General features: G+C 43.6%; 1 protein-coding gene across 1 annotated transcript; it reads right to left on the reverse strand.

Moving 5' to 3' along the window:
* Positions 1–237: 237 nt before the first annotated feature.
* On the reverse strand, positions 238–6920 carry FAM60A (family with sequence similarity 60 member A). Its single transcript, XM_009288327.1, has 5 exons — positions 6777–6920; positions 4483–4582; positions 3382–3508; positions 1809–1959; positions 238–902 (listed from the first exon to the last, which is right to left on the reverse strand). Exons 1-5 carry the CDS (start codon positions 6902–6904, stop codon positions 740–742), a joined length of 669 nt encoding a protein of 222 aa, XP_009286602.1. The 5' UTR covers positions 6905–6920; the 3' UTR covers positions 238–739.
* Between the last annotated feature and the right edge of the window lie 8307 nt (positions 6921–15227).

Below are 15227 nucleotides of genomic sequence, written 5' to 3' on the forward strand. Positions count from 1 at the left end.
CATAGCAGGTGTCCAAAGTGAACAGTCACTTTTCTAGTATTTTTCCAGAGAATGAGAGGATCTGAAAAACCTTCTGCAGCTATCCAAGGAAGTCACCACTCCTCTTGGGTGGAGATTGCTGGAGATTGTGGTCCTTCTTGTTCTGGCTTTTCAGTGGCAGACTTTTTATTGCTACAGCAAGGTTTGAAGAGATGAGTGTCTATGAGGACTTCCCCAAAACGCCCTTTGTAATAAAAAATATATTTATATAACTAGAGAGGTGACTTATAACATTTCTATGTATTAGTTCATCTTATTGACTCATACATGTCTAAGAATGAAATATTTTCTTGGGGATTTAAGGGAGGTTACCAACCAACTTTTAAAAAAAAAAAGCCTTACAACCACTGCTTCTTTCAATACGGAAACATGAACTACATATACTTTAATATACAAAACCCCATCCTCATATTCACTTGTGAAGCGAGTGGGGGGGAGAGGGGGAGGGAAGATTAGACGACCTTGCAGCAGCATTCAGCTTTGCTAAGTGTTCCATAGCATCTTAAATATTATGTACAGTCTTTCTGAAAGGATACAAACTGGCTTCAGAGTTTGTGGAATTGTAGCAGTAAAACCCAAAACAGTTCCAGGGAATAGTCTTTTGGCAGCATAGCAGGTGTCCAAAGTGAACAGTCACTTTTCTAGTATTTTTCCAGAGAATGAGAGGATCTGAAAAACCTTCTGCAGCTATCCAAGGAAGTCACCACTCCTCTTGGGTGGAGATTGCTGGAGATTGTGGTCCTTCTTGTTCTGGCTTTTCAGTGGCAGACTTTTTATTGCTACAGCAAGGTTTGAAGAGATGAGTGTCTATGAGGACTTCCCCAAAACGCCCTTTGTAAATAATTCCACAGCAGACCTTTTGCCTGGAAGAAAAGGCAAGGAGAGAGACAGATAGTTTGTGTGTTTAGAATATACAGAATTTACAGAAATGCAAAAAATCAGCTGGACCCAAGACACTGCTTTTCTGAGCCTCCAGCTCAGAGGATACGAGGGAAAAGGCTGCTCAGAAAGAGAAAACAAGTCTGTGTCTAAATCCACAACACCGCTTTGGGGGAAAAAAAAAAAAAAAAAAGAAAAAGAAGGAAAAAAAACCCCCAACAAACCCATGTCTATACAAAACTAGGTCTCCCATTTTGCTTCCCAGAGAAGTTTCAGATACACAACTATCTGGGCTGAACTAACCTTGCCTACAATGCACTTGCAAACACTATTTGAGAGGAGGCAGCAAAGTCACAACAACTGCAATAGAGCAATTAGCTAAACAAGGGATTACTGTGTCACAACAGGCAATAAAAGATAACAAGCTCATCAGCTCCCAGAAAATCTTGTGGTTTTCCTCCCACTCCAAATTTTTAGTTTTATTTTTTTTTAAAATGACTACCATCACAGGTCAACCAAATCAAATGCGATGTTTTGCTGGCAAGCTGAGAGCACTGTTGTACTTGGTAACACATCATGTCTACAGAGCACAGTTTTAAGACAAGATAATAACAGTCAGGAATATTATCTGTTACTCCAAAAAACGTAAAAATATTTTCCAGCAACTGTATTAGTATTTAGGGAACTGGAAGGAGATAGGGGAAAATGTCTTAAACACATGGCATTTTTTCCAAAGACAGACAGATAGCGTATAATACTCTGTGACTTAAATTATATCCTTAAAACAAATTAAGTTCAGCAGCAGCAAATTCCTGAAGAAGCAGAATCAAGCACTGTGTACCTGAAGTGAATTGCTATCTGCACAGAGTGCACGTTCTGTTGCTTTTTACCTTTTCCAATACGTGAGATCTAAAAAGGAGAAAACTGGTGTTCTGCTGGTCCCAGCGCTCATCTCTGTGTCAGAACCGTCGTCAGACTGGTTACTGTAACAGGGCGACTGAGCTGGGGAGGCACTCGAAGTGGTGCTGTGGGCATCGGAATCTGTAGGGGAAAGAATAAATGCACGAATCGGGACATGCATCCAACGACTTACCCTCTTCCTGACTTGTAAAAGGTCACATGCGGATTGGGAACAGAGAGACAGATTTTTTTCATTAACAAGAAAAACTTAACGACGACAACCCATTGTTCACTTGCCCCTGCTGATTTCAATAGAGAGACTATCTGTCAGCATTTGGGAGACAGTCCTCGGAAGTGGAGGGGGTTCCTTGTACAGGAGGGACTGGAAAGAGGTTCAGGATCAGGCTTCAGTTCCTGGCTCTCAAAACATAGCCTGTGCAGGCCACGCTTTGGACAAGATCCTAGTCCCACTCTGGAATCACTGGAAGATCCTTGAGGACGATGGGGATCTGTGCTTCAGATCTAGTACTTTCTCCCTCACTGTAAATCTCCTTTCTTACCCATTCAGTTAAAGTCTTGCAAAGCTCTTCTCATTAGTGCAATGGGCTAGGTAGTATTGAGCTTTTGCGGGATCGAGACTATGAACTATGTACTCAGTGCAGACACACACCTTAACAGAGGGTCTACTAGCCTACCTTTTAGTTATCATCTCTAGCACCTACAGTAACACAATTAGATTAACTATACTACATTGAATGAGGAGCTACAAGCTCTTTGGGTCAGGGCCTCTACTGATTCTTTGGAGAGCTTTTCCTTCAGGCCAGGTAGGGTAATTGAAAGAGAGAGAAAACCAAGTCAGCAACAGTTAAGGAGCTGGAAGGTTTGATTTAGAGGAAAAACCTAAAGTACCGACATCCATTTAGAGCATAACTGGCAGATGGCTTTGTTGGAAAGCTATGAATCCAAATCTATTCGAAGAGTCTAAGCGCTAGTGGAAAGAAATCACTGAGACCAGCAGAGGAAGGTGTAAGGAAACTATACAGAGGAAACATGGTAGGAATTTAAAGGGGGGAAAAAAGAAATCTAGGCTAAATAGAAAGCCTGGGTTGGAAACGTATGGAAGAAGACGACTGATAGTGGTATCAACAGAACAGTGCTTCTTGGGAAAAGAGCTGAAAATGGCCATAGCGCATTACTGAGAGCAAGGGGAAACCTCTTCCAACTTCAGTTTCAATGAGGGTCTTGCCCAAGAAGTTCTTTCTAGAGACATGTCGTTTAAGTGTGGGACATAAGCTACAATTGCCTACACTTTCAAGCCAGGCTCCCCACTCCCCCTCGCTGCTTCCCCACGTCTGTCTTGCAGCCCACCCTGCACACAAGCTCTTCCTCCTCATTCCACCCCCTCCCCAAGCCCTCGGAGGATGAGAGGCTGGGAAAACAGGGAGTGCCCAAATGTGTGAGCGCACAACTGAATCTAGATGGTGATTCAGCTTGGCCAGCTAACGGTAAGCTACGTTAGGGGAAGCCAAAGTTTATTGCCAAAATCTCTTTGGATCCACTTACTGTGCCGCTTGAATTCCTTTTGCAGTTTGCTGATTTGATTGCTCTTTATTCTGCTTCCAGACAGGGTTTTCATTTTCTTTGGTTTCAATGTTGTTTTAAGACTGGGTCCAGCCCTGGCATCTACCACCTAGAACACAGAAAAACGCACACATAATACTTCTGCATCATGCCCAGATACTGCCCTAGTCAAGGTACCTGTACTGACTTAGCTGAAGGTGTTCAAAACCAATTTAGTTAAACCAAGGCAGTTCTGTGCACCAACACTCTTACGTTTCATTTAAATCGGGTTTGTAAGAGGCTGAGTCGGTAGGAAAATGCAGCAAACTAGTTTAAAAAGCACCTTCAGTTCAACTTTTGCCTTCTTCCTATTTTTGACAAATTCAGTTTAGTAGACAACAGTTGTTTAAGTCAATACAGGTTCAGTTAAGAGTGTCTGCCAAGCATTTGCCCTGGAGTTTTTTAAAAAAGTCATCAATTTAACTTCTGAATAAAGCCAGCGGTAGTAATAAGCATAGGCCTGGCTCCCATTACCATCAAGGCTTCCTGAATAAAGATTATAACATACGCAAAGAATCCTGATCATCTTCCCAGCCCTAGGCCCAAAAACCGAATTAGATGTATCAAAACAGAATATATCAGTGGGAATAGCTGCGAGATATTAGTCATTGTAATTATCTGACTAAACGACATTGATTTACGTGTTGCTTGAGCAAGTCGCTTTACTTGTTCAAACTATTCAAAAAAACACTAAAAAAAAGCGACCAATTTTGGATAGAGGCCAAATTTGAAATGTTTTGAGTGTCATAAGAGACTTTTGGACAAAGTTATAAGCTTGTGAAAACAAGGAATTACAAGGTAAGTTAGTCTGCGGCTCCATCCCGGGCTTGCATAATCACCGTTTGCATGTACGCCAAATGAAGACAGATAAGAGCCATGTAACAGGAAATACTCCAGGAAGGATTTAGAGATGCTGAGGGTGGGAAGGGAGAGTGTGGGGGAAATAGCAAATCCCAAATTCTTGCCAGCACCTCCCCTCTCTAGCAGGATGGACTAAGGCAGAGACGAGTTAGTTTTGGGGTAGAAGAGAAATAAATTACTAACATGATTCCAGTTTTTTTTGGATCCTGCTGGCAACTTTTTCCATCTTTTCACCAAAAGGACACAGGCATTGCAAATATCTCCTGAGCGGGCCTCATGGAGTCTGGTAAAAACAAAAGCAAAAATCACTTGACAACAGTTAATAAAAGCACCCCCACACACACTTGATAACAGCAAGAAGCATAAAAACTGACGGAAAAGAAGGGTTCTCAAGTTCTGTTTTTCAGGTATTATAATTCATCTGGGGTGCTCAAACATTGCCATTTAAAGACCAGGCCTCATTTTCAGAAAGCACTCTTCCATATAGAAATAAAAGGTGGTGTAATCTGCCTCCAGTGAGGCACTAAAACCAACAAGTCCCATCACCTTCAGTTGGTTTTGTTTTTAAAAAAAACCAACAAAAACAAAACCACCAGAAAAAACACCACACAGTTCCAGTGGGTTTCGTTGGTTTGGTTGGAGAGGGAGGGAGGAAGAATAATCATATTCCTTGAATGTACATTTGGGAACAGACCTCAGAGATCCGACAAAAACTTACTCAGCTCTTAACTTTCTCACAGAGCTTCAAGGATGAGCAACAAATACCACCTAACACACTCCTGCATAAGCGTAGGATAAGGTTTCAGAAACAGCATTCACTGGAATGACAGCAATACTCGCTCCCTTTAACGAGCTTTCTTCAGAAATCATCTCTACTGCTAATCCGCGCTAAAAGAAATATAAAGGGGCTAAACTGTAGAATTTTTCAGCTATTTAAATAGGAAGACTTTGAAGCATTTATAGATGAATGGGGCAGGCTCAGATAAGCCATTGTTTGCTCAGTGTTAAGACTGCATTTTTACCTTGGCAAAAATATTTCAGATAGCACAAGACCAAAGGCCCTGGTATACTGCAAGCTTCTTTACTGTAGTTAAAAAAAAAAAAAAGCAACGGGCCTTCACACAGTCTTTCCACTGCCAAGGACAGTTTCAGATAGCACAAGACCAAAGGCCCTGGTATACTGCAAGCTTCTTTACTTAGTTAAAAAAAAAAAAAAAGCAACGGGCCTTCACACAGTCTTTCCACCGCCAAGGACAGTAGCCAAGAAACATGACAAGGAAAATTGTCAGCACCAGATTTATGTACAAAAATCCATGGTAAATACAAAGCACTATAAAGCTTTGTTTTTGTCCTTTCAACACTTGAAAGGAGTGTTTCTAGAAAAGAGGAGAAGAAGGAAATATTTTGAAAGATTGCAAAGATTTACACATATGAAGTTAAGCACTTGAGACAAGAGCAGCAATACTGATATGTATATATAGTTTTTAATATGATACATGAAATTTCCACTCAGGCCTAAGGTTTTGATGAGAGGTAATCCAACAAGACTGGAAAGAAAAAGCAGAAAGTATCTATTGACAACAGACTTTTTTCCAGGGGAAATAATTTCATGGAAAACCACAGCATAAACAGGAGAAATTCTTATTGCCTCAGAAAAAAAAATTCAGAATAAACAAAGTAAAAAATAATTACAAGCTATCACAGAAGAATCTGCTTTGCTGACAATTCAGGGACACAAATTTAGACAGAATTTCAAAGTCCTTAGGAAGTATTTCAAAAAAGTTAAAAGGTTACAGCAGCTGGTACAAGAAATCACTGGTATTTGTAGTTTTGCTTACCAATGCTTTCAAGTAACATTATGTGCAACATTACCTAATTGGAAAGCTAATTACTCGATGCTCACTTTCCATCAGAATGGGTTTCCAATGAGAAGTTTTAATAACATCTTGATACGCCCTGTTTGAACAAAGGCACCAATACCTGAAACAAGGTACTGTGCATAAACCCTGCTAGAACTACGAAGTATTTACCCATCAAGTTTTGGTTAACATTCTTGAATCTTCAGAGCCACAGAAAACCTCCATGGAGCTGTGCTGTTTACCAGCTTGTGTGGGCATTTACACCTCTAAGGAACATGTGCAAAACGCACAGTCTGAGAGGGGTCTAAATCCCTGCACGTGCTGTGAGGTGCGAGAGGCACGAGCCTGACCCTTCACTGTTACGAACTACAGCAGCTCTCCATTGGCAGCAACAGCAGACTGACAACCAAATGGTACTGTACACAGCAGCAGAGGATCCAGCCTCTCCTGGCCTGGCCGGGAAAGTTGTGAGGAAGCTGAAGCCAGCCTTCCCCCACCACCCACCTCTGCTAACCTAATCTTTCATTCTCTCAGAGCAAAAGGGACAGCACATCAGGTTCGTGGCCCTGAGATCAACACCACAACTAACCACGATGTTGACTAAAGAGAGAATCTTACCCAAAACAATTCTGGAAATCCTTTTCATAACGTTTGCTGTCAGTGAAACGAGAACTGGAAGACTTAGCTCTGCAAATACAGCAGCCCTCTATACTCCGATACATCTTCGGTTTGTGAAAGCCAAACATCTTTTCCTCCCAGCTGTAGCCTGTGAAAACAAACAGGAACTGGTGTTACTTATCACTGTTAGATACTGAAAGAAAAACCTGGGCAATTCACTGGGCAAACCAAAAGGAAATTATAATTCAGGATGGGAAACTGCTAGATTAGGCCATAGCTCTATCCTGCGTTGCCCCAGAAGAGCAGATGCACCTAGAATACACTTATTAAAAAAATAATTAACAACAGCTGGAATATTAAGCAATACCCAGCAGGACTCATGACAAGCTCATTTACTGCACAACTCTACTCTAAGGGCACATCTACAACAGCACAAACCAGAGGTGTGAATGCAGCTGACTTGGCTAATGAAAGCCCTATGTATGCGGCAAAACAGGCTGCAGGACAGGCTGTGTGAACCTGCCCGAGCCCCTGGATAAGTAGTTGGCAGCTGAACCCTGGGTCACTGGAACTACTTTGTCATCATCACCGGTGGTTGTTGGAAACATCCCTGTCAAACTTTGTTGAAAGTGAGTAGGAGTCATTTTAAATGAGCTGCAGTCATACCTCTAGGCTGTAGGGCAGACATACCTGAAAAGCTGCTCTAAAAACAGCAGGGTGGAGTCCCACCCAGCCCTCAATGGCCATGCCTGCACTGCGGGACCCAGGAGCGCTTCTTGACTCTCAGGCCTGGGTGAGCATCCCAGCCACATCCCAGCTCCGTGTCAGCACAGGCTCAGTTCTCGCCCTCCTGCCTTCCCCGCCCTGCTTTCCATGGGAAGGAAACCCAGCTAGAAAAGGGCCGGGGAGCAGGACCCTGGGGCACGTTTCAGCATGCGCCTACCACACATCCCAGCCACCGCCAACGACGCCGGAGCAAAAGGTAGTCCATTTACAGGGAAGTTGTTTCTTCTTAACCACCAGCTCTGCAAACTCAGCACCAGCTCAGAAAGCCAAAAGCCATGATGCTCTTAAGAGTTCTGCCTATCCTTTTCAGCACACCTGAGCTGGGATTTGCTATCAGAGCAGGTAACATACAGTGGAGGTGTTTTCCAGGCAGAAACTTTTAAAGTTAGTTACAAGTGGATTTACTGCAAACACCAAGACGAAGACCCCTTCAACACATGTCCCCACCACCAAATCAGTTCTCCCCAAGCACCAGTTACTCCCCAGTGCAGACTCCTGTTAGGCACAGTCTGACACGGCATGAGAAGCTGTCAGAGCAAACAGAGCTCCCACAGCACTTCAAAAAACCAAACCAACAACTGAGCAAAGCCAGTGCTTTCCTGGCACTGGCCCTGGACACACAGCAAGTCCTCACAGGCTGCACAGCATCTGTCTTATAACGCAGGTGGGGACCGTTCCAAGAGGTTCTCTTTTAAACAGACCACGGTGCAAGGTTTGCCTCCATCACCTGCTGCAGGGAGCAAGCAGCCACCTCTGCTGCTTCTTATCACACACTAACTGCTCAGAGAGGGGACAGGCCACCAGCTGCAGAAAGCTCCATGAGAACAGGTTCCCACTGCTGAGAACTTCTGCTTTTAAAAAATTAAAATTAGACAGAGCCATGCAAATAACAAATAAGATCTCCCCCTCTTCCCTCAACAAAGGGCCAAGTCATTACATTCTTGTAGAAGCTAACAGAAAACTACCTCTCCTCCCCACAAATACTACTGAAAGACCCAGTAGCTCAGGCAGGACTTTCAGGAGAGCAGCATCTCCATCACTTGTGGGCAAGTCCGGTGAGAGGGAACTCCCAAGTCCCAGAAACACAACTTGGGTTACTGGTGAATGTATGTGGCATAGGGATCTGTCCCCAAATCTTCCACCTGCAGGAAGGCAAGGGACATAATTCTAATATCCTCCAGAGGGACAGAGAAAATTAACCTGAAATCTTCAGTCTACAGGGCCAAGACTTGCCACATCATTACAGCAATAAAATAATTTGAAAAGCAGCTTCAGGTGAGGTTGAAAACGTGCTTCCACAAAACGAGCATACCTAGCATCATGCTTACCTTACTGACGGACAGAGATTGCGTGCAAGGGAAAAAGATCCCATGCATTTTTGCAGGACCACAGCAAAAGCTAGTGAGCCACCCAGTCCTAGTCACAGTCCTCCACACAGAGGTAAAAATACAACTCCCCACCCCAGAGGGGAAGATCAGAGCATGGCAGCACCACAAAATAAACACACAAGGTTCCACGCAAGGTTCCCAGGCTCCTGAGAACAACAGAAAAGCAAAAATTTTATCTAATATTGTTGGTTAACACTCTTACACAAAATCCATTAAGGAACGCATATCCAGCTGAAAGTGTGCATGTTTACATTTCAGTCTAGCATATTATAATACAAGACCACTTGGTGCCCACTGAGGTTGCGTCTCCTTGCAATTACTACTGCACAAACATGTAGAAAGACACAAGTCAACTCTCCAAAAAGCTTGTCTTGACCAAACCCCTTGCAGAGCCTGTTGACGGCAAGGGACTTGTTAAGAGAAAGATGGAGGGGATAGGTCTTTCCTTCCCTCCTGTCCCAACTCATGCTGTTTACCACAGGCTTGAAGTGCTGTATTCCTTTCTTCTTCGTGCACATTTACAGCCCAAGGAGCTCACCTAGGGCTGGGTTCTCGCAAGGATGATTTGTGCAAATATCCAGCAAAGTCACCCCAAATGCTGCCAGGCTTCTTAGGAGACTCATTGCTCCCTCTACTAGCACAGCATTGGCCTGAAGGCCAGGAGCAGCTGTAGTAAGTAAAAGAAGGTATCCAACTAGTGACCTGCTGAATGGGTTTGCTGAGGGATGGTTAGACTCAGAACTACTCTACTCTCTGCTTCCGCTTAGATATGTTTTCAGGGACACTTAGCAAATGAACTTGAATGCACAGCCAAATCGAGTTAGTATCCCTGGACTGTCAAGACAAATGTTTGTTTGTTTAACAGAGTGTCAAGGCAAACACTTAAGAGTATGTATTTCGTTTCTTAGCATCCAATGCGGTCCTTCAACAGACAGTCTCTTGAGGACACTGTGTTTAACAAGCCTCTGGAGATCCAACAGCATGTTCACCTGGGAATTTTCAACTACCAAACAGTGATTTTAGATTTTGCTTGGCTTCCCCAACGTTAAGTCTGTGGCCTGGTGCTTTTCTTTAGAAAGTCAAAGACTAACTGCAGACACAAAACTTAAGCAGCAAGAACATCTTGACTGTTACAGGGCAAGACACAGAACTGATCTCAACAATTTGATTTACTTTCTAACCCGGTTTCTCCCAGGAATCCAGACACTGATGAGATGATCTCTGTCACCAGCTGGTATTTATACCACAGCAGAACAAGATGCATGTTTTACAATTAACGTTCTGGCAAAGGCTGGCATCAGACACGTATATTCTGAAAATATTTTGTTTTGCATCGTTGCTGCCATTCTCACAGGAGCAGCCTTTCAACACAATCTTTCAATAGAAGGGAAACTAGTGCCATCTGTTTCCCACTTGATGAATGGTCAGCAACAGTATTACCATATATCATGCCTGAATGGGGAAGAGCCTGTAGCAAAACCACAAGTAAAACAGATTTCTCTGACAACTGCATCGAAGTGCAGTTATAAATGGAAGGCGTCAGTCCAGTTACACATTTAATCCTGAACAGTTGCCATTTGACCATTATACACTAAATATTCTGTCAGCTGGAGAGCTTAATAGCTAATGTAGAAGCATTTGAGTCTAGAAGTACTTATCAGCACTGCTAAACTTAAAGCTCTCTGTCTCAGCTTCCATTCTAAACCATAGTTGTGTGTCTAGTACTGGAGTTGACACTACATTTCTGTAGACTTAAGTGTACTTAGAAGTACATACAACTGGGCACTTTAAAAGGTTTAACTTGAGAGCTTTGCAATTTAGATCTCAAATTAGAACCAGGGAGTTAGACTGCCAGCTAGCCTAATGCCTGAATCTTAGCTGTGGGAGTTTAACCCCGTGAAATTTGGGACAGATAAAAAGATGGCAAGTAGGACTGTAGCTCCACAGAAGTTAAAAAGCATTACACAAGATAATTTTGCAAAATTTAAGCATGTTATTGAAATATATGACATCTTTTAAATCAGCAGTTGCACAGAAGTGAAAGGGACAGCTCACCAGCAAAGAATCAGAAATCCCAGTAGAGCGTATTTGTCATTCTGCAGAAATGGAGATTTACCTGCACTAGTAGGGGAGCAATGTTCCCCCAAGTCAGGGGAAAAGTGGTCCTCCTCCTCCCTGGTCTCCCTGCAAAAGGAGAAGTTGCTATTCCCCCAAGTTCTGCTTTAAATAACTGCTTTAGCAACTTGAATGGACTCAGAAAAGACTGCAGGAACAAATTCGCTCCATCCCTCTGCCCTCTCACTTTTGGAAAATGAGCATCAAAACCAGAGACTTGTCTTGCAAAAAAATTTGGAGTCAAGCAGAGAACAGTAAAGTAGGTAGGAAATTAAAAAAACCACAACCTGCTTATTACATTTGTGAAAGGCTGGTACAAAGCAGCATGCATCATACATGTGTGAAAGTGGTTTCATGCTTTCGTTACCTGTCAGGACTAGAATTCGGTGCTTAGTTTTCTTCGCACAATTTAATTTGATGATCTAAATTAAAAGGAGGTATTGCTTCAGGTGTTCATTAAGTTTTCAAGTTCAGGAAGAACTTCTGAACTCTTTTAGATTTTAGAATAAGAAAAGCTGAGCCACTTTCATTTGCTTTTCCAGATTCCTTCTGCATTCTTTCTGATCACCCAAGAAGAATGAAAACCTTTTATAATAGAAAGGAAGGAATTCCTAGAAGGCAGGCATGTCTCCCTTTGTAACACAATTATCAGGCCAGTTGGAAGGAACATGCTCACCTGCTTCTTGCAAAGCTGAAAGAGAAACATTCCCTGGGGTTATGGGAGAGCAGAGGGATGCCAGTCCAACTACTCAATACCTTCCCCTCTTCCCATCTCCTCGCTCTGACCCTGGAGCATTCACCCTTTGTGCAACTGCAAAACTGCCAGTACGTTGTCAGAGAGGAGGCGAACCCCTGCAAATAATTTCATTTCCCCTTCTGTGTACAAAACAGCCTTGGCACAGCCTCCCCGAAGTTGGGCTACAGAAAAGTACGATCTAGCCTACACATGTTGATGCAGCCGGTTCCTGTCAGTAGAAATCTCACAATGCTCATCTCTACAGCATTTCATTGGAACTAAGAAACATAGCCAAAATGGTACAGTTTTTTTTCTTTTAAAGGAAAAGAAACAAATGCCTTAATATAGACAGAATATACGTGCTCTGGCTTTTACATCTGCAAGTGCATACACCCAGGCACATGCACACACACGAAAAATGCTTCCAGAGCTGTCTATGGCGCCAGAAGCAGAGTTGCTTGTCTCGCTAATAAATTCTTGGGCCTGTCCCTCTGCTGAAATAAACTGCAATACCTCTACTGAAAAATCAACTGTAGGACAGAGAATTGTACGTCAACAGAGGAGCTGATCTATATCAGAGACTCAGTGTAAACATACCTCCCCCCTGAGTGTACACGCTGCAAAAAGAAACTTTGGAATAGAAGTTAAAATTGGACTCCAGAAAACCGTATTTTAACATGCCCAAAGCCAGAATGGTCCAAGGAAGTAAGAGACCAAGCTAATTGGAGTCATCTGAAAATGCAACTTCAGTATTTGCAAAAACATTTTTCATACTGTCATCTGTCCTGATAGCTCAAAACAGTGACTAATTTCCAACAACCATAACCTTAGAATTGTGTGTACTGTATACTCTTCTGGTCCCCTATATCCTCAGATTTTTCCTTCCACTTCCCTTCCTCTCTCCACCCAAAACAACTTTACTTGGAGGAAAGCTGTATTTGGCCACTACAGCCCAGCCACATCTGAAGGAAACAGCATGCAGTTGAGTTTTCACTTGATGAGCTGAGCAAAACCAGTAAAAGGTCAAAACTACATCTTCAGGAACCTTTCTTCTGCCAGAATAAGTAACTCTTTTGCTGGTTGTCATCCACAGCTACTGTTGTGCACTCAGTGCTGCAGTGAAATCTTAGCACACCAGATGCAACTGGGAGCAACTACCAAGCACGTATCAAAAGTCAAACTGGACATTTCTTTCCTATGTTTGAGCCTCCACAGCTCATCCTGGCTGGGTCACAAGCTGTTCTGAGTGAAGTTTTCAGAAGCAGCCAAGTCACAAAGGAGCCTACTTACCTGCTGATCTTCAGTGGGAAAGAAGTACCTAACCCATTCAGACAAGAGAAGTGAAAGGCTAAGCCACTTGGGCGTTCCTCTAAACTGCCATGCGGTTAGTGCTCCAGAAGGGATAGGCCAAAGCATGAAAACAGTAATCAGCAAGATTTGCATAGGGGGGAGAAAAAAAAAAAATCCCAAACCTGTCCCACCTGCAGACATTCCACCTTGAAAGAGGACTTCCCCCCACGCCCCCCCCTCCCCCCGAAACTCCTATTGCGTAACTAACACCACGCTCAGCCTGATCAGGAGCCCTGCAAGGAAAACTTGGGATGTTCTCAAGCAAGTGCTGGAGTTCAGTCTGCGATGCTTATCTGAGTACAGTCACTGCAGCTGTTATGATGCTGTTTGCAACCACCTGCTATTGAAAAAGCATCACAGGCACTCAAAATCATGAGACACTGAACAGTTTGGTGGTTTTTTTGGGGTTTTTTTTTGTTTTTTTTTTTTTTTTTTTTAAAAAAAAAAGAGGGTAACATACCTGGATGGGGACTTGAACAGAAGTAGTAGTAATTATTTGGCAGAATAGCTGAAATGACTTCATTAAAAAGCATACATTTCCATGTCCTTAAGTAATATTACTGGTCATTTCACTTGGACTTTGGACTGAGCACGTTCTACAAAAATGCAAAGGCTTGAGTCACGAAATGGAGTCCCGCCCATGCATTCTGCTTAACCACTCAGTTTTCAAGTCCCAGCTCACTAGCTGCTTCTTTCTGTTAAAAAGCAAGTGCTACGAGGGGTGCAAGTCTGAAGGAGAAGTTGGTTGTCAAGTAGGACTGTGCACGTCGTTCATCTCATTATGAAAGAGGTACAAAGCATCAGGTGTTAAGAATCAATGCAAAGCAGAGTTTGGTGACACAGAAAGAGCTGTTCAGCATGAGTAAGACAACAAACCGTCACAGTTTTAATGTTGTTTATTTTTAACCTGTGTGAATGTATCGCCTCTTTTAACATCTTCTTCTACTGAGAAGTCAGTGATGTTTTCTTTTTAAAGGAAAGACTGCAAATGTAGGCAATTAGCTCATCTTTGAGAATCTCTGGGCTGGGGGAGAAGCAAGGAGGAATTTTTCCCAGAGGCTCTGGCACTCAATCCCACCTACTTTCAGTGGGAGCTGGATGCTGCATGCCTGTGGGTGTGTTTGAAAATCCCGTGACTTGTTACCTGCCGATTCTTTACCATGGATGACAGATCCCAAGAAACCTAGAATTTACCTGGGGGCCAAAGGAGTTCAGTGTACGCTGGTGTCAGCAGAAAGGTCTCCAGTTCACTGTCTGCCCCTACACTGCAGAGTTCATGCAATCTTTCTCTCTTTATTTAAAAAAGCTGTAAACCACACTGTGAATCTGGCTATGTGCAGACTGGGGAGAAGGGAGTTTCCACTGCACATGCCCTGCACGCGGCTGACAGAAACAGTCTCACCTTTGGAAACAAGCACACAGCAGTCAAGGGGTTTGCCGAGGAACCATCACCCTCCTGGCTTGCCTTGTAAAAGGGTTAAACAGATGTCTCCATGGCTGCCAGCCTACCACCTTCCACCAGCGCCGAATTAAAATTCAAAATGAAAAAGAGAGCATTACAGTTAGGTTGTGCTCAAGTATGTTACTCGGCCTCCACCACAAATGCGATGCTGTTGAAGTTCTGGGCTCAATTCAGGACACTGGGCCTCCTCCTCTCCTCTCCCCACCCACGAGGGGCCCTGCCTTCAGCCCAGCCAAGAGACACGTGCTTTAGGCACACAGCAGCAGGTTGAGGGGCAGCATCCTGCGCCAGCTGCCTTCAGAACTACAGCGCCGGGGCACAGCTCCAAACTTTTTTGCAATTGTAATGATTATTGAATGATTTGGGTCCAAAAGACTGCCCGTCAGCAGACTGACGGGGACAAGGCCGTTCCCGCCAGGAGAGAGCCGCCGGTGGAGCTGGGGGAGCGCCGGGATTCAGCCCTGCCCGCTGCGCTGGGGCACAGCCGAGTAAACAACAGGTTTGGCAGGTCCCTTTAAATCCCTTTAGCTACACGCATCCGGAGACGGGTGTATGAGAGGAGACGGCAACTTTTATCTCATGAAAGGGGGAGCGCGACTGGGAGCATTTCCCTG

The sequence above is a fragment of the Aptenodytes forsteri genome, unplaced genomic scaffold (genome assembly GCF_000699145.1).
Source record: "Aptenodytes forsteri isolate BGI_AS27 unplaced genomic scaffold, ASM69914v1 Scaffold56, whole genome shotgun sequence".
In the NCBI taxonomy this organism is placed as follows: Eukaryota; Metazoa; Chordata; class Aves; order Sphenisciformes; family Spheniscidae; genus Aptenodytes; species Aptenodytes forsteri.